The sequence below is a fragment of the Choloepus didactylus genome, chromosome 16, assembly GCF_015220235.1.
Source record: "Choloepus didactylus isolate mChoDid1 chromosome 16, mChoDid1.pri, whole genome shotgun sequence".
NCBI classification, from domain to species: Eukaryota; Metazoa; Chordata; class Mammalia; order Pilosa; family Megalonychidae; genus Choloepus; species Choloepus didactylus.
The window spans coordinates 11,852,470-11,871,457 of NC_051322.1; the positions used below are offsets into that span (position 1 = coordinate 11,852,470).

At 42.9% G+C, this 18,988-nt stretch overlaps 1 protein-coding gene across 4 annotated transcripts in view; it reads left to right on the forward strand.

Moving 5' to 3' along the window:
- The first annotated feature begins 762 nt into the window (after window positions 1–762).
- TMX3 (thioredoxin related transmembrane protein 3) overlaps window positions 763–18,988 on the forward strand; it is a 104,423-nt gene continuing 86,197 nt past the window's right edge. For all 4 annotated transcript variants that reach the window (XR_005212190.1, XR_005212189.1, XM_037805969.1 and 1 more), the window contains exons 1-3: window positions 763–994; window positions 2,032–2,086; window positions 17,705–17,744. Coding sequence is in view for 2 of the 4 variants with exons in the window: in XM_037805969.1 (XP_037661897.1) it covers window positions 949–994; window positions 2,032–2,086; window positions 17,705–17,744 (141 nt within the window). In the remaining 2 variants the exon portion in view is untranslated. The remainder of the gene's footprint in view (window positions 995–2,031; window positions 2,087–17,704; window positions 17,745–18,988) is intronic.

Here is an 18,988-nt window from a genome sequence, read left to right on the forward strand (position 1 = left end):
AATTTTAACTCTGAAGTGAATTGCCTAACATAATTCTTATGACACATGTTTTCAAGGATTTAATCCTGTTATTTTCCCTCATAAAAATTTCATCTAACTCATACAGTGATTGCTGCAGGAACCGACATCCGAAAGCATGCTTTTGGAAATTACTTTTGTTGCATATAAAACATTGGTAGCAATGTAAATATTTTATCGTAAGTACTTCAGTTATTCCAAAACTAAGAATCAGAAAACACAGAAGGAAAAAAATAATCAACAATTACAGCCTCTGCTCAATTTCATTCTTTCAGGTTTCGAAGCGAAGCAATTTTTTTAAAGGGACTCCTTTAGTTGGCAAAATGCATTAAAGGAGATTACTTCTATAAGACAGATCCCCAGTTTTGGAAACAGGTTCAAAGCGGACGCTGAATACATCTTGGAAATAAAACCTCCCATTTTTCTACCCGCGGCGAACGCACGCTTCTTCTCAGGAGTTTGAACTACCACCAAAGCGCACAGGTCGGCTCCCCGCACACAGGTGTGAAGATTTGGCAAAATTCACCCTCATACCGAGCCGTCGGGGCCCACCTTCAGAACAAAACTAAGGTAGAAGCCGCTATTTAGCTTGTCACATCCTCCAGGCACCCGCATGCACCCCTCCGCCCCCACCGGAGCAGCCCAGCGCGCTAGATTCCCAAGCTCCCCGAGGCGGCAGCCGGCGGCAAGCAGAAAGTCGAGAAAGAGAGAGAGACGACGACCGCGCGTGCGCCGCCGGCCCGCGCATGCGCAGCGCCGGCGGCCGGCGGGTCCGGGGAGGGTGACGGAGACCCGGCCGCCCCGCCCCCGCTCTCCGCTCCGCGCACCCTTTCCGCGCCTCGGCGGTTTCGCTTCCCTTTCCGGGAGCGCAGGCGGCGGCCGTCCAGGTCTCTTTTCCTCTCTTCGGCATTCTCGGCTCCTGCGTTGAGCATGGCGGCTTGGAGCAGGCGAGCTGCCCTGCGACTCTGCGCCACAGGTAATGGCCGCGCGGAGAGGGTCGCGGTCGTTGCTCGCCCCTGGGGCGCTCGGGCAGGGGTCGCCGAACCGGGCGCGGGACGTGCTTGCGGGGTCCAGGCTTCCTGCGGTTCTGCCGCGACCCGACCGAGCGGACGCCGTGGGGTGTTGCCCCGCGGCCCGGCTTTGTTGCAGACCCGGTGCCCACGCGGCCCGGAGGCGGCCGGTGTCCTCCGCGTGGCTTTTCGTGTGGCAGCAAGTTCCAGTAGGCGTGCGGGATGACGCCTTCCCAGCGAGCGGCCGAATCTTGGGTGGGTTTTTTAGGTTCCGAGTCTTATCCTAATATTGGAAGGATATTTGCCGCCCGGGGGGCTAAGAAGGGGCTTGCCGAGGACAGATCATGGTCAAACCGCTGGGCTTGTGCAGGCTCAAAAGTGACCTGAGTGGGTGACAGCCTTCCTCAGCCTCTTCATCCGGCGCCTGGTTCGCTGGTTCTCACTCTGCTGAGTGCCCGGTATGTGCCAGGCTCTGTTCTGTGATAAGTATTATAGGTACAGCTCGATTTTGTTTCTATCAGAGTACGTTTTTTTTAAAAAGAAAAACAGAAACAAAAACAAAAAACCAGAAGAAGAAAGGGGAAAAAACCCAGAATTTTGAATGGCATTTGGCTTCTTTTTAATTGAAGAATTAATTTGATGTTACAGAAGAAGGAGAAATATCGATTTTTATTCCTGCTCCAAAAAGATGGAATAGTAAAAAGGAAAAAATAGAGCAAAAATCTGTTAAAAAAACAAAAAGAAAAACCCTGTGTTTTAAATTAATCTACATAGAACTTGCCTGTCATAGTGCTACTGCATGCAGAGTAAATATTTATTAAATGAATGAACTCCATATGCTTTTGCTTCACTTGTACCCTGGAATGGCTCAATGATGAATTTTTGGGTAGCTTGTAAAAAAATCAAAAACAATTTACAAGTGACTGAACATATGTACAGTACAAGCCAGATGATAAACCAACATGTATGGTATACATTTTGTGTTCTCTTTCTTTTTTTCCAGTTGTTCTACTTGATGTGGCTTTCGGTAAAGGTTTTGTAGAAGATTTAGATGAATCGTGAGTACATGTATTTTTAAATAGTATTTTAACTTTCTCCACTTCTGGTGTCATCTGAATATTTGGCATGGAAATTCTACCTTTTAATAATAGAGACAGTAATGGTCAGTGCTTACATAGGACTCATTTTGTTTCAGGAGTTCTGAGTGCCATATAATAAAAAGGGCTATGTTTAATAGTTTTACCCACTTGTTGAAAGATTAGAAAATTCAGGCAAATCATTCCGTATTCTTTTTTACCATTCTTGCAGTGCTTACCACAATTTACCTTCTATTTGTAGTTTATTTTTCTGTTTTAATCACTACTGAGTGGGCACTGGAATTTGGGGAGTGTCTCATCTTTACCTTTATTGTCCCAGAGCATTCATTCATCACAAGGCCTTGCTTACGTGAGGAGTCCAGCTCTAAGCCAAAATCCTGTCTGTGATGTTTCAGCTACAACTATAGGCAGTTTCAAGGCTCTGCCTGGCAGTCCTCATGGGGAAAACTGCCCTCCCCACACCAGACTTGGTGCACAGCCAGTGCCTTGCAGTCTCTGGAGGGAGCTGTAGTCAAGGACTCATGCAACCCCCACCCCTGGCCACCCTCATGCTTATCTGCCTTCCTAGCCCAGACACCTCAATTTAGGGGTCTCCTTATTTGGGGCTTTGGTTGAGGCACTTTTCTCCAGTTCTCCTCAGAACCTTTCCACTCCTAGCCCTCCTCTTTCCACCCCCTGACCCCACGGGTCCATAAACAGACAAGCTTTTTGTTTAGGACTCCTCAAAGGTGAGATAGTGCCCCCTGTATTCACTCCATCCACCTCACCCTCACCTGGTGCTGTTCTGTGGAGAAATGTGGAACACAGGGGAGCTGGTGTCTCTTTTTGCCTCTTGTCTGCACTGTTGCAGTGAGTGAATAAAGGCTTGATTGCTTTTTTCAGTTTGGTTTGTTGTCCTGATTGACCACCTCAACACCTGTTTGCAAGACAAAATTGAACACAGTGCTGTTCTGGAAGAACAAAAAACTTGAGGCTCCTTGTGGTACTTTGCCAGCCATGCCAGTGGTCTTGGAGAGTGTTAATAGGTTGTTATCAGAAACTTTTCGTTTCCAGTGGGAACCACTGGTCCTTCTCTTTAGCTCCTGACTCATCCAGTGGGTCAAATTAGTGATCCAGTAGAGGGGTTTGTGATCTTCTAGTGATGGGACCAAGATTGTCAGAGACTCTGTGTTCTGAGTTGTGCCAATGAATGTTGTTATGTAAGCATGTCTGTGGTGCTGATGTACACCAGCAGGTTATTGAGACTTGTGCCTTTAATGAAAAAGAGTGTAGAGCCCTTTGAAATGGCTTCACCCAGTGACCCAGAGAGACTGTAGAGACTTGGTTAGTTTGCCTCCATGATGGAGGAGGTAAATTCTGGAAAGACCTCCTTCTTCAGAGTGCCCTTACAGTGGTCACTTAGTCTAAGGAGGAGGTGGGAAGAGGGATGACAATGGACACAAACATTGAGACCCTCCCCTTCCTCAGTTGGGTACTGTCTGGGCTCTGGCATGTTTGGCCTACCTGTGATGAGTTGGACCACCCTTGTATAAGGCTATAGAGGCCCTATGAGTCACCTTGGTGGTCCCTTGGTTCTAGAGTGAGCAGTTTGAACCAGTGGATGATGAGACATAACCAGACTCAGATTTCACATTGTGACTGTCAGCTGCTATTACGCAAGTGAACTTGGTATGCTTGGTATGTAGCAGTTGACATTGCTAATGGCATTTTCAACATCTCTCTCCACTGGGATTATAGCGATCAATTTGCCATCATGTGGAATGGGTTGTGATACCCCTTTAATGTCCTTCCTCAAGGCTACCTAAATTCCCTGGTGATCTGCCATAAAAGGGTAGGCCATGATCTGGAAAAAGTCCCACTCCTGGAGGGAAATTTGACTTTCTGCCATATTGAATACATCTTCCTGGTGGGCTCAGGCAAGGTTATTGCGCAGCAAGGACTGAATACCTTGTTGACCCATGTGAGGCAAAAGCCAGACCATTAACATAGGCAATGTACAAGGCCTGCCTTAGTTTGTCAGAGCTGCTATCACATACCACAAACTAGTTTGGGCTTTAACAAGTTCAAACAACAAGCATTTATTAGTTCATAGTTTTGAGACTAGAAGTTGTTCAAAATCAAGATAACAACAAGGCTTGCTTTCTTCTCGCAAACATGCATTCTGGTACTGGCTACCAGCAGTCCTTGGGATTCCTTGGCTCGTATCTGCTTTCCATCACATAGTGATATCCTCTCTTTTGGCTCTTCTGACTTCATGTTCTCTTTATAAGGCCTCCAATAATCTGGAGTAAACCCTCCTCCCCCACAGATTCCATTCGTTACACCTTAATACAAGTAGTATCTTCAAAAGGTCCTATTTACAATGGGTTCACACCCACAGGGATGTGGGTTAAGATTAACAACGTATGTTTTTAGGGGTACATAATTCAACCTACCACAAGGAACTAGTACCCAAGTGTAATTCTTTGGTGTAATTTGGAAAAGGGCATGGTGTATCACTCCAGAGGAGACAGTTGCCAAGCTTTTACCCCTCCCTGCCCAAAATGAAAAAGAGGCCCAGTGATTGGTGGGTGTATTCAGCTACTCCTGCTCTCACATACTCTGTGGGGATCTGATGGCACACATCTACTAGGTTACTAGCAAGGCCACTACTTTTGAGTGGGACACAAACCAACAGGATGTCCTGGAGTTCTCCAGTGAGCTACTCAGGCCACCCTTGCCCGGGGCTCCACCGATCCACAGTTGCCTTTTGAGTTAAAATCTCATAGCCTCTCAGTTTACCAGTAGAGCCTATGGCAGAAGGACACAGGCCAGTGGCACCCATTGGGTTTCTGGACTTGTAACTCCTCGGGTTAGCTAAAAGGTACACACCCTTTGACAGGCAGTTATTGTCATGTGCCTCGGTAGATATTGATCCATGGCTGTGAAGTGGTCTTATAACCAGAAATCCCAGTCATGCTGTGGGTCCAGGCAGAGGCCTCAAATCACCAAGAAGGGGTGACTCAGTAATCCTCTCTAATGAGGTGGAAATGGTACATACAGGAGTGGGTGAAACCTGGCCCAGCTGGGGTCTCACAACCACATGAAACAGTCCCGGGAGCACCCTTCTGTCTCCCAAGCATTTCTCAGCTTGAAACTGCTTCCACCGGCCTGATGGGGGCCCAGGTATAGAGACCTGTCAGACCATGGATGGGCCTGATTCTCTGATGGCTCCTCTGGTTAACTTGTGTTGCCCTCCAACCTGAGAAAGACCTGTACCTTACCAAGTGTGATAACAGATGCTTGGCACACTGGGCAGAGCTTCTTGTAGTATGGATGGGTGTCCAGGCTACCCCAGCAAAGGAGCTGAGCTGTATTTTCCTTAACTCATGGGCTGTGGCTAATGGCCTGGTTATTTGTTCAGGCCAGTAGCAAGTTTCAGACTGGCATATAAAACAAGTCTTACGTATGGGTGAGGCGTTTGGATAAAAATTGGTTCCACTTTTAATAAGCTTTTTGTTACTCATGTGAATGCGTATCAGAAAGGTTCCTACACCGATGAAGGTGAATATGATCAACAAGCAGACTATGCTTGGTAGCTAATCATGGAGACTAAATTGCTCTCTGCCCCAGAGCAAGTAGATGTGTAAACTGATTGCCTCCTGGATTCATGAAATTCACATGAATCCATGGAAATTCACCCATCATCCTATACTGGGCCTACACACGTGGACTGCCGCTCTTGAGAGAAGATGCCAGAACAGAAGATGTCCCCTACCAAACTCTGCCCAAGGCTGAAAATACTCCCCAGGGACCAATCCCTTAAGCCAATGGGAGAGGGTGTATTTGGTAGAAACATCACATTGGAGCCCTTGTCCAATCTAGAGGGATGCTGGATCTTGAGTATAGTTGACACTTTCTCTGGGTTTGGGCTAGCCATCTCATGCACTCCACTGGCTCAGGCCACACTATCCAGGCTTTACAAGACCATCTTTGTTTCCTGTTTGGTTTTCCTGAACACACAATATCTGATTATGGCCCTGGATTTGTGGCCCAAGCTACATATCAGTGAGCTGGATCATGAGCCATGTGATGGACTCTCCATGCTCCCTGTGACCCCCAAGTTGCAGGGGTGTTTGAGTGTTTTGATGGACAATTAAAGGGGGGCTTAAATGGTGGATAAGAGGGAACAAGATAACCCTAGACTGGACTTGACATATTCAGGCAAGCAGACTGGGTTCTCAGTTCAGCAGTATCCCAAAGGGTACTTCTTATTTGCATCATGTTTGACCAAGTTGTTCTGGCCCTTCAGTTGAATGCCTTAACAATTACTGACAGCTTGGTCTCTGTGGAGGATCCTGCAAGGATCTCTTCTTTGATCCCTTCCCAAAGATTCAAAAATCATTTGGTGATCAGGACAACGAGTGGGAAGGAGTAGTCTCCTTCTCTCCTTACTCCTTTGGTGTATGGGTTTTTACCTACAAGGACCTTGAAAGTAGCAAACATCAATTTGGGTCTCTAGTTCAATAATTTACTTAAGGTGGCCCTACAGCATTGCCCAGGGTAACCCCATGGGATGGGTATCAGCATATAAAATAGAAGTCTTTACAAAGCCACAAGAAGATCCAAGCCAAAAGATTTCGGTTCACTACCCTGGGGGATTGATCAAGGGTGCTGTCCTTTCCTGTGGTACAGGACAGACTGTCCACGTCACAGTCAGTGGGGAGGAGTCCCCCCGAATGAGAACTCAAGCACGTTCAGCCCTGAGAGCCTGGATGGGGGGGGGGGGGGCGGGGAAGAGGATCTAACCTCTCTTCTCTGTCCTACAGGGTAGCCCATGTGACTCGCGCTTCTCTGAATTAGTTGGTATGCCTGTTCCAACTACTGCAACCCTGAATTTGATGAGCTGTTGGATATGTCACCACCACCTGATATTACAGATAAACCTTAGATTAGTGTGCCACTGAGTGCCACAGACAGACATTTCTCTAACCATGGGCCTCTTTCTGGGTTTTCATTGATACCCCAGCCTTATTAATATGGACCTGGTACCTAGCCGCTACTGGACTCTTACACCGGGGGAGCAAAATGCCTCCCTAAATGTCAACTCACTCCTCTCAAAGATGGGGGCAACTGCAACATCTGGAGGAGGGTCATGGGATTCACTGTGGGGATAATTTTGGCTGTGATGGTGGAGTCTTCTCTTGCCCTCTACATACACTCGTCTCCACCCTATGTAAACTCTTCAATTCTATCCATGGACTATGCATGATAGTCATGGATTCTTTTTTTTTTTTTTTTTTTTTTTTGTTCTTTGTATGCATTCTCTTTTTTTTTTTTTTTAATCATCATTTTATTGAGATATATTCACATACCACGCAGTCATACAAAACAAATTGTACTTTCGATTGTTTACAGTACCATTACATAGTTGTACATTCATCACCTAAATCAATCCCTGACACCTTCATTAGCACACACACAAAAATAACAAGAATAATAATTAGAGTGAAAAAGAGCAATTGAAGTAAAAAAGAACACTGGGTACCTTTGTCTGTTTGTTTCCTTCCCCTACTTTTCTACACATCCATCCATAAACTAGACAAAGTGGAGTTTGGTCCTTATGGCATTCCCAATCCCACTGTCACCCCTCATAAGCTACATTTTTATACAACTGTCTTCGAGATTCATGGGTTCTGGGTTGTAGTTTAATAGTTTCAGGTATCCACCACCAGCTACCCCAATTCTTTAGAACCTAAAAAAGGTTGTCTAAAGTGTGCGTAAGAGTGCCCACCAGAGTGATCTCTCGGCTTGTTTTGGAATCTCTCTGCCACTGAAGCTTATTTCATTTCCTTTCACATCCCCCTTTTGGTCAAGAAGATGTTCTCCATCCCACGATGCCGGGTCTACATTCCTCCCCGGGAGTCATATTCCACGTTGCCAGGGAGATTCACTTCCCTGGGTGTCTGATCCCACGTAGGGGGGAGGGCAGTGATTTCACCTTTCAAGTTGGCTTAGCCAGAGAGAGAGGGCCACATCTGAGCAACAAAGAGGCATTCAGGAGGAGACTCTTAGGCACAAATACAGGGAGGCCTAGCCTCTCCTTTGCAGCAACCGTCTTCCCAAGGGTAAAACTTATGGTAGAGGGCTCAACCCATCAAACCACCAGTCCCCTATGTCTGTGGTCATGTTAGCAACCATGGAAGTGGGGTAGGCGAATACCCCTGCATTCTCCACAGGCTCCTCAAGGGGGCACTACATCTTTTTTTTTTTTTCCTTGTTTGTCTTTTTTCTTTTTTTTTTTTTTTTTTTAACTTTCCCTTCTTTTTTAAATCAACTGTATGAAAAAAAAAGTTAAAAAGAAAACAAACATACAATAAAAGAACATTTCAAAGAGACCATAACAAGGGAGTAAGAAAAAGACAACTAACCTAAGATAACTGCTTAACTTCCAACATGTTCCTACTTTACCCCAAGAAAGTTACATAATATAGCAACATTTCAGTGAACTTGTTCCTACTACATCCATCAGAAATTAACAGACCATAGTCATTTCTGGGCATCCCCAGAACGTTAAATAGCTTATCTGTTCTTCTTGGATTATTGTTCCCCCTTCCTTAATTGCTCTCTACTGCTAGTTCCCCTACATTCTACATTATAAACCATTTGTTTTACATTTTTCAAAGTTCACATTAGTGGTAGCATATAATATTTCTCTTTTTGTGCCTGGCTGATTTCGCTCAGCATTATGTCTTCAAGGTTCATCCATGTTGTCATATGTTTCACCAGATCGTTCCTTCTTACTGCCGCGTAGTATTCCATCGTGTGTATATACCACATTTTATTTATCCACTCATCTGTTGAAGGACATTTGGGTTGTTTCCATCTCTTGGCAATTGTGAATAATGCTGCTATGAACATTGGTGTGCAGATATCTGTTCGTGTCACTGCTTTCCGATCTTCCGGGTATATACCGAGAAGTGCGATCGCTGGATCGAATGGTAGCTCTATATCTAGTTTTCTAAGGAACTGCCAGACTGACTTCCAGAGTGGCTGAACCATTATACAGTCCCACCAACAATGAATAAGAGTTCCAATTTCTCTACATCCCCTCCAGCATTTGTAGTTTCCTGTTTGTTTAATGGCAGCCATTCTAACCGGTGTTAGATGGTATCTCATTGTGGTCTTAATTTGCATCTCTCTAATAGCTAGTGAAGCTGAACATTTTTTCATGTGTTTCTTGGCCATTTGTATTTCCTCTTCAGAGAACTGTCTTTTCATATCTTTTGCCCATTTTATAATTGGGCTGTCTGTACTATTGTCATTGAGTTGTAGGATTTCTTTGTATATGCAAGATATCAGTCTTTTGTCAGATACATGGTTTCCAAAAATTTTTTCCCATTGAGTTGGCTGCCTCTTTACCTTTTTGAGAAATTCCTTTGAGGTGCAGAAACTTCTAAGCTTGAGGAGTTCCCATTTTTCTATTTTCTCTTTTGTTGCTTGTGCTTTGGGTGTAAAGTCTAGGAAGTGGCCTCCTAATACAAGGTCTTGAAGATGTTTTCCTACATTATCTTCTAGGAGTTTAATGGTACTTTCTTTTATATTGAGATCTTTGGTCCATTTTGAGTTAATTTTTGTGTAGGGGGTGAGGTAGGGGTCCTCTTTCATTCTTTTGGATATGGATATCCAACTCTCCCAGCCCCATTTGTTGAAAAGACCATTATGGCTCAGCTCGGTGACTTTGGGGGCCTTATCAAAGATCAGTCGGCCATAGATCTGAGGGTCTATCTCTGAATTCTCAATTCGATTCCATTGATCTATATGTCTATCTTTGTGCCAGTACCATGCTGTTTTGGCAACTGTGGCTTTATAATAAGCTTCAAAGTCAGGGAGTGTAAGTCCTCCCACTTCGTTTTTCTTTTTTAGAGTGTCTTTAGCAATTCGAGGCATCTTCCCTTTCCAAATAAATTTGATAACTAGCTTTTCCAAGTCTGCAAAGTAGGTTGTTGGAATTTTGTTTGGGATTGCATTGAATCTGTAGATGAGTTTGGGTAGAATTGACATCTTAATGACATTTAGCCTTCCTATCCATGAACATGGAATATTTTTCCATCTTTTAAGGTCCCCTTCTATTTCTTTTAGTAGAGTTATGTAGTTTTCTTTGTATAGGTCTTTTACATCTTTGGTTAAGTTTATTCCTAGGTACTTGATTTTTTTAGTTGCTATTGAAAATGGTATCTTTTTCTTGAGTGTCTCTTCAGTTTGTTCATTTCTAGCATATAGAAACATTACTGACTTATGTGCATTAATCTTGTATCCCGCTACTTTGCTAAATTTGTTTATTAGCTCTAGTAGGTGTATCGTTGATTTTTCAGGGTTTTCTAGATATAAGATCTTATCATCTGCAAACAATGACAGTTTTACTTCTTCTTTTCCAATTTGGATGCCTTTTATTTCTTTGTCTTGCCGGATTGCCCTGGCTAGCACTTCCAGCACAATGTTGAATAACAGTGGTGACAGCGGGCATCCTTGTCTTGTTCCTGATCTTAGAGGGAAGGCTTTCAGTCTCTCACCATTGAGTACTATGCTGGCTGTGGGTTTTTCATATATGCTCTTTATCATGTTGAGGAAGTTTCCTTCAATTCCTACCTTTTGAAGTGTTTTTATCAAAAAGGGATGTTGGATTTTGTCAAATGCTTTTTCAGCATCTATTGAGATGATCAATTGATTTTTCCCTTTCGAGTTTTTAATGTGTTGTAATACATTGATTGTTTTTCTTATGTTGAACCATCCTTGCATGCCTGGAATGAACCCCACTTGGTCATGGTGTATGATTTTTTTAATGTGTCTTTGGATTCGATTTGCAAGTATTTTGTTGAGGATTTTTGCATCTATATTCATTAGGGAGATTGGCCGGTAGTTTTCCTTTTTTGTAGCATCTTTGCCTGGTTTTGGTATTAGATTGATGTTAGCTTCATAAAATGAGTTAGGTAGTGTTCCATTTTTTTCAATGTTTTGAAAGAGTTTGAGTAAGATTGGTGTCAGTTCTTTCTGGAAAGTTTGGTAGAATTCCCCTGTGAAGCCATCTGGCCCTGGGCATTTATTTGTGGGAAGATTTTTGATGACTGATTGGATCTCTTTGCTTGTGATGGGTTGGTTGAGGTCTTCTATTTCTTCTCTGGTCAGTCTAGGTTGTTCATATGTTCCAGGAAATTGTCCATTTCTTCTACATTATCCAGTTTGTTGCCATACAGTTGTTCATAATATCCTCTTATAATTTTTTTAATTTCTTCAGGATCTGCAGTTATGTCACCTTTTTCATTCATTATTTTGTTGATATGGGTCTTCTCTCTTTTTGATTTTGTCAGTCTAGCTAGGGGCTTGTTAATCTTGTTGATCTTCTCAAAGAACCAACTTTTGGTGATATTTATCCTCTCTATTGTTTTTTTGTTCTCTATGTCATTTATTTCTGCTTTAATCCTTGTTATTTTTTTTCTTGTACTTGGTTTAGGATTGGTTTGCTGTTCATTTTCTAGCTTCTTCAGTTGATCCATTAGTTCTTTGATTTTGGCTCTTTCTTCCTTTTTAATATATGCATTTAGTGCTATAAATTTCCCCCTTAGCACTGCTTTTGCTGCATCCCATAGGTTTTGGTATGTTGTGTTCTCATTTTCATTCGTCTCTATATATTTAGCAATTTCTCTTGCTATTTCTTCTTTAACCCACTGATTGTTTAGGAGTGTGTTGTTTAACCTCCAGGTATTTGTGAATTTTCTAAGTCTCTGATGGTTATTGACTTCTAATTGTATTCCATTGTGGTCAGAGAATGTGCTTTGAATAATTTCAATCTTTTTAAATTTATTGAGGCTTGTTTTATGTCCCAGCATATGATCTATTCTGGAGAAAGTTCCGTGAGCACTAGAAAAGTATGTGTATCCTGGTGATTTGGGATGTAATGTCCTGTAGATGTCTGTTAAATCTAATTCATTTATCAGATTGTTTAGGTTTTCAGTTTCCTTATTCGTCTTCTGTCTGGTTGATCTATCTATAGGAGAGAGTGATGTGTTGAAGTCTCCCACAATTATTGTGGAAACATCAATTGCTTCCTTTAGTTTTGCCAGTGTTTCTCTCATGTATTTTGTGGCACCTTGATTGGGTGCATAGACATTTACGATTGTTATTTCTTCTTGCTGAATTGCCCCTTTTATTAGTATGTAGTGGCCTTCTTTGTCTCTCAAAACATCCCTGCATTTGAAGTCTATTTTATCTGAGATTAATATTGCTACACCTGCTTTCTTTTGGCTGTAGCTTGCATGAAATATTTTTTTCCATCCTTTCACTTTCAGTTTCTTTGTGTCCCTGTGTCTAAGATGAGTCTCTTGTATGCAACATATTGATGGTTCATTTTTTTTGATCCATTCTGCGAATCTATATCTTTTAATTGGGGAGTTTAATCCATTTACATTCAATGTTAAAACCGTGAAGGCATTTCTTGAATCGGCCATCTTATCCTTTGGATTATGTTTGCCATATTTTTCCCTCTCTCTATTAATATCCTTTATTGTACCCATACCGAATCTCTTTAGTACTGAACCTTTCTCCAAGTCTCTCTGTCCTGTCTTTGTTTCTCTGTTTGTAGGGCTCCCTTTAGTATCTCCAGTAGGGCAGGTCTCTTGTTAGCAAATTCTCTCAGCATTTCTTTGTCTGTGAAAAATTTAAGCTCTCCCTCAAATTTGAAGGAGAGCTTTGCTGGATAAAGTATTCTTGGTTGGAAATTCCTCTCACTCAGAATTTTAAATATATCGTGCCACTGCCTTCTCGCCTCCATGGTGGCTGCTGAGTAGTCACTACTTAGTCTTATGCTGTTTCCTTTGTATGTGGTGAATTGCTTTTCTCTTGCTGCTTTCAGAACTTGCTCCTTCTCTTCTATGTTTGACAGTGTGATCAGTATATGTCTCGGAGTGGGTTTTTTTTGGATTTATTCTATTTGGAGTTCGCTGAGCATTTATGATTGTGTATTTATGTTGTTTAGAAGATTTGGGAAGTTTTCCCCAACAATTTCTTTGAATACTCTTCCTAGACCTTTACCCTTTTCTTCCCCTTCTGGACACCAATGAGTCTTATATTCGGACGTTTCATATTATCTATCATATCCCTGAGGTCCATTTCGAGTTTTTCAATTTTTTTCCCCATTCTTTTATGCTTTCATTTTCCATTCTGTCATCTTCCAGGTCACTGATTCGTTGTTCACCTTCCTCTAGTCTTGTACTATGAGTGTCCAGAATCTTTTTAATTTGGTCAACAGTTTCTTCAATTTCCATAAGATCATCCATTTTTTTATTTAGTCTTGCAATGTCTTCTTTATGCTCTTCTAGGGTCTTCTTGATTTCCTTCATATCCTGTACTATGGTCTCATTGTTCATCTTTAGTTCTTTGAGTAGCTGCTCTAGGTGCTGTGACTCTTCTGGTCTTTTGATTTGGGTGCTTGGGCTTGGGTTATCCATATCGTCTGGTTTTTTCATATGCTTTATAATTTTCTGTTGTTTTTGGCCTCGTGGCATTTGCTGAACTTGATAGGGTTCTTTTAGGGTTTGTAGACCTATTGAAGTCCTTATCTCTAATTTATCAGATCTACAGCTTCGTGGAGTACACTTTCTCTAACTAACCAGCAGGTGGCGTCCACGAGCCACCTGTTCTCCACAAGCCAGATCTCCCCTGCTTAGCCTTTTTGGTGAGTGGGGGAGTGAGTCTTGTGGGGCCCAATTGGTGTACCAAGCTTGTGTGTGTAGTTGGTGTTGCCTGCCCTGTATGTGGGGCGTGTTTCTGGGCAGTCGGGGAGGGGGGGTGGCCCTAACAATCAAATCTCCCTGATGATCCTAGAGTTTTAAAGCTGCTGCAATAGTCTAATCCTTCAGTTCAGTCCTGCCACAGTTTGTCTCTGCCACTGACCCACAAGTCTTTGGTATTGGCGTATGGCTCCTGAGACTTGCAAGTGGGCCCCTCTTCCAGGCTGTGCACCCCGGGTCCTCTGTTGAGGGATGACTGTGCTATGTCACAGGTGAGTGCCGTCCCCCCAGGGCCGTTCTGGGCTGCTGGGCTGTGTAGGGAGGCTCCCAGTCTGCTCAAATGATGGCTGAATGGGGCTTTGTTAATTCACACTGCTCCACCTTCCCAGGTCTGGGACATTCAGCTGAGGTTGCAGGGAAGGCTAATGTCCACTCCCAGTTTTGTGGTGTGTGCCTGTTATTTGAAGCACTTCCGTCACACTGGGTTGTCTGGGGCAGCTCTGGGCTATGGGGCTGGCGATGGGCAGGAGTGTTTCCTGTCCACCAGGATGGTGGCTGTGAGCGGACACCCCCCTTTTCTTGGGAAGTTGTGTTGTTTAGTGAATTTTCTCAGCCACTGGATTATTGCCTTTTGTCTCAGAGCTCTCTTAGTTCTGCTCTTGACTTGACGTGCCCAAATTGCAATTCTTTGAAGCTTTCTGTATTGAGCTTCTTAGAGTAATTGTTTTAGAAAAAGCAAAGAGGATTTAAAAAAAAAAAAAAAACGGCCCTCCTCAGAGATCTAATGGGTTATTGAAATGCTAATAGACAAAGCAACCAGGGCCATTAAGGAAAGGTCCACAGGGCAGAGAGATCAGCTTTGCTTCGGGATTTGCATATGCGCCTCAAGGCCTGAGCTCCGCCCTTCCCCTTTCTGTGTTCACCAGAACTCCAAAAATCCTCTGCTTTTATTTTGGAGTTTTTCGAGTTGTTTTTTTTCTATGCCTGTCTCCTCTCTGCTGGGCTGGCTGCTCTCAGAGTCTCTGGTGTCTGGTCTCAGTCTATCTATGGTTGGAGTTTGAATCAGTAGAATGAGTTTTCGATAAGAGCAGCCACTGCAGTTCTCCCTTCTCCTTCCCGGAGCTGACAGCCCCTCCTCCCCCGGGACTGAGCCTGGCAGGGAGGGCCGCGGGTCCCCTGGCCGCAAAAACTTACAGATTTCGCTGATCTCAGCAGTTCCACGTTTTCATGAGTGTTGTATGAAGTATGCCCAAAGACAGATTGCTCTGTGATGTCCAGTCCACGCAGTTCCTGGCTTTTTACCTACTTTCCTGGAGGAGTAACTAAAACTTACAGCTCACCAGTCTGCCATCTTGCCCCACCTCCAGTCATGGATTCTTAAACTCTCATTCCTGTGTGCACCCCTTGTGTTGTTTCTTTTGCGGAAACCAGACCTTCTCTTGTCTTTCTCCTCCCAATATAATGTGTACATATGGGGCATAGGTGAGAGACTTCCAAGTATTAAAAACAACCCTGCCCGTTGGACATGTCTCTAAGTAAAGCAGGAGCTCCAAAACCAGATGTCTCCTCATTATTTGGGGGTATTGTCACGTAGCATTACCAGCTCTGCTTGCTTGTATGTATGCTTTAAGCAGTTTCTGTTTTGTTTTTTTTTCCTATTTTGTGGGTTATCCAATTAAAAAAGGTGGTGTGCAACCTGTCCTTGACCCTTGCTGAGGTTATTAATGATACTGTCTTAGCTTTGGAGGCCAAACAGACCAGCCTCAACCCCTTGGCCCAGGTAGTGTTGGCTAAACACATAGTCTGACTTCCTGCTGGCCAGCCATGGAGGGGTCTGTGCACTTTCCAGTTCTTTGTGTGGTACCTGGGTTAGTGAAAGTTGCAAAGTAGAATAGTCCATCATGAGTTGGAGATAAAAGGCTTCCTGGTTCTCTAGGGTAGAGCTGTGATGGGCTATGGGATAGCTCTTCCTGGCTTGCCAACAGTTGGGGCCATAGCTACATTCACTCCTCTAGGAAGGCCTGATCATCCTGCTTGGAGTGATTTTGATCATGTTCCTGGTCTTCTGTTGCCTCAGACAGATCAAACTGTTATGGTCACAGCCCTTCAGTATCTGGCCCATTTGTGTCCCCATAAAGGGTCAAGGGTGGAGTTGAGGAGTCCAACTCCAGGCCAGAATTCCATATATGACATTTTGGCCCTGACTAGGCAATTACAAGACTTTGCCTGGCAGGCATCACAAAGGGGAAGAAGCCCTCTCCACCCAGACGTGGTGCACAGTCAGTGCTTTTCAGTGTCTGGAGGGAGTTGAATTCAAGGACTTGGGCCCCCTGGGCCAGCCATGCTCATAGACATGTCTGCATCCCTAGCCCAGCCACCTACATTTGGAGGCCTCCTTGCTGGGGGCCTGGGCTGAGGCTCTTTTCTTCACTTGAACTTAGTGCATTTCCATTCTCAGCCTTTCTCCTCCTACCCCGTGGACTTTTTGTCTTAACTACAGGTTTAAGGGTTTTATTAAAACATCCCCCCAAAGAACTGTTGTTATTCATTCAATATAGATTGAATACAAATCAGTGTACCTTGAACATAGGCACTAGGAGATGGAAATAAACTTTCTTCCCTCAAATAGCATATTTATGATTGCACAATGTGTAAATTACTACAACACTTGTGGAAGTTTATAAGGATCATAAAGAAGATATGGGTGATATGGAGAGACCAGTTGTTTCTAGCTGTGGGGAATTGAGGAAGGCATGGAGTTAGTAGTGCTTTCAGCTGGATGGGATTTGAACATGTGCAAGAATTTAGATGGTCAGATGAATATTGTGAACTTCACTGTGGTAAACACCAGAGAGTCTCTGTGGAAACTATAGGGTGCTTGTATTTGGGGGAAAAATAAGTTGAAGCCAGGGGTGTTTAGGAGTTTGGACTTTTGTTTTCTGCAGGTCATAGGAAGCCTTAGAAGTTGTCAAGAGAGTAACATGATCAGAACTGTGCTTTAGAAAGATTCTTTGGCATTGGGGCCATGATCAACCCCAGGTTTGGTGGTTTGTTGGCAGAACTAGCAGAACATACGGGATTCAGCCTATAATCACTATCAGCAAAGGGAAAAGGCACATGGGGTGAAGTCCTCAGGAAGCCAGGCACAAGTTTCCAAGGACTCTCTCAATGGATTCGCACCAGATGCACTTAATTCCTCCAGCAATGAGTTGTAACAACACGTGTGAAATGTTATCTGCCAGGATGCTCTTTAGAGGCTCAGTGTCTAGGGTTTTTAATTGGGACAGGTCACACAGGCAGCCTTTGCCTAGCATGTACCATAATTCCGGACTCCCATAAAGAAAGCACGTGTTCAGTATACATCCTGTTGTTTGCACGGTTTAGGTACAGTGAGCCGCCCTTACCAGGATGATGGGAGCCAAGTTCATAGATGCCAGCCCAGGGCCAGCCTTGCAAGCAGGCCTTTCTAAAGATCGCAGCCTCAGACCTGCACCGTTAACTTTTCTACACACGTGAAATGGAATAGAAGGAAGAGTAGCTTAGGTGTCTATCTTTGTTTCTACTAAGTCCTACTTTCATTGCATTTTTCAGATTATTTACTCCTAACTGTCCCTTACCAATTTTCTGTTTTTATTGTTGAAGTTTTTATTGGACAGATTAAGATATAGAGGTCACTGAGTAAAATTGTACACAAAGATGTATTGAAAATAATTTCTTCTGAGCTCTTATATTTACTGGTTTATCATCCCTGCCTATACTATTGTGTAGTAAAGTGGATACAAACATAAAATCAAAAATTTGTTTTTGTTTTTAGGTTTAAAGACAATCGAAAAGATGACATTTGGCTTGTAGATGTGAGTATGTAAATTTTATATACTAATTTACCCTCCCCACCACCATTTTAAGTATTACTTTCTATTCTCCTCCCAAATATGATAATATATGGTTTGTGCTTTATATGTCTTACTCAGTTTATTTTCTCAGTTATTATTGTATAGGTTTATGTGTTACAACGAACCCTAGAGACTTAAGGTTTCTGGAATGGAACCTGTTGGTGATAAAATTCTAAGGGTACGGGCATTAGGAGGATTAGAAGGAACCTGTTTTATGATGAGGTCAATGTTTGGATTATGTCTTAGGGAAATTATGGTATGATATTACAGAATTCACTCTTGTTTCTTCATATTTTCCAAGAAATTGAGTATACTAATACCATTCAGTAGTCAGAAATCGTATTTTCATCTTAGTAGAGAAAAAAGTGAAATTTTTATCTTCTTTTCCCCACTTTCAAGTTTGGGATATATTTAAACCCTTGATGTTTGGAATCTGCTTTAAAATGCCACAGCCAGAAAGTAGAGTGGCAGCAGAAAAGATGAAACAAAGCCAGAAGAGTGGCAGAGTTGATTATTGAAGCTAAGCAGTAGGGTGTGGGGTCCATTGCTTAATCTTCTCTCTCTCCCATTGTATATGTTTGATTATGTCCATAGTATAAGATTCAAAAAAAATCTTATTTCCTGAAAGTACAAGTACAGGCAGTTTGTTACACCATTTTACTTGGTGCATCCAAAAGCCACCACAGGCTTCTGCTGGAGAATGACAGTCTGTGCTTTTGGTTTATCAGCCTGACGTGTCCTGTGACCGAGCCTTAGAGCAAGCCTGGGGCCAGGTTCTTAGTGATCTCCCATGTCTTGCCAATGGCTAGGCTGAAAGTCAGTAAAGACACCAACTGTGTTGGAAATTTTGGAATAGAAATAGTTTTGATGCTTATCATTAATATTCAGGGGGTCGGCATATGGTATATTCAGTGTCTTCTGTGACTTCATTTTATGTAGAACATGGACACATTCATTTGGAAGAAAGACTTTTTATTTAAATTGTCTATCTGTTTAAAACCAGTATCCATAGTGATTTCACAAGAACTTAAAATAGTGTCAATGTTGAGGTTATTCTAGGAGTTAACCTAAGATGATGTGTGTGTGATCTTTTATTATGTGAGCAGTTGAAAAATCGTATTTAAACTTTTTGTCTAAAACAGATTATTAGCAGGTCATTTAGTCAGAGATGATTAAGATTGAAGTTCACATTAGCACAACATTTT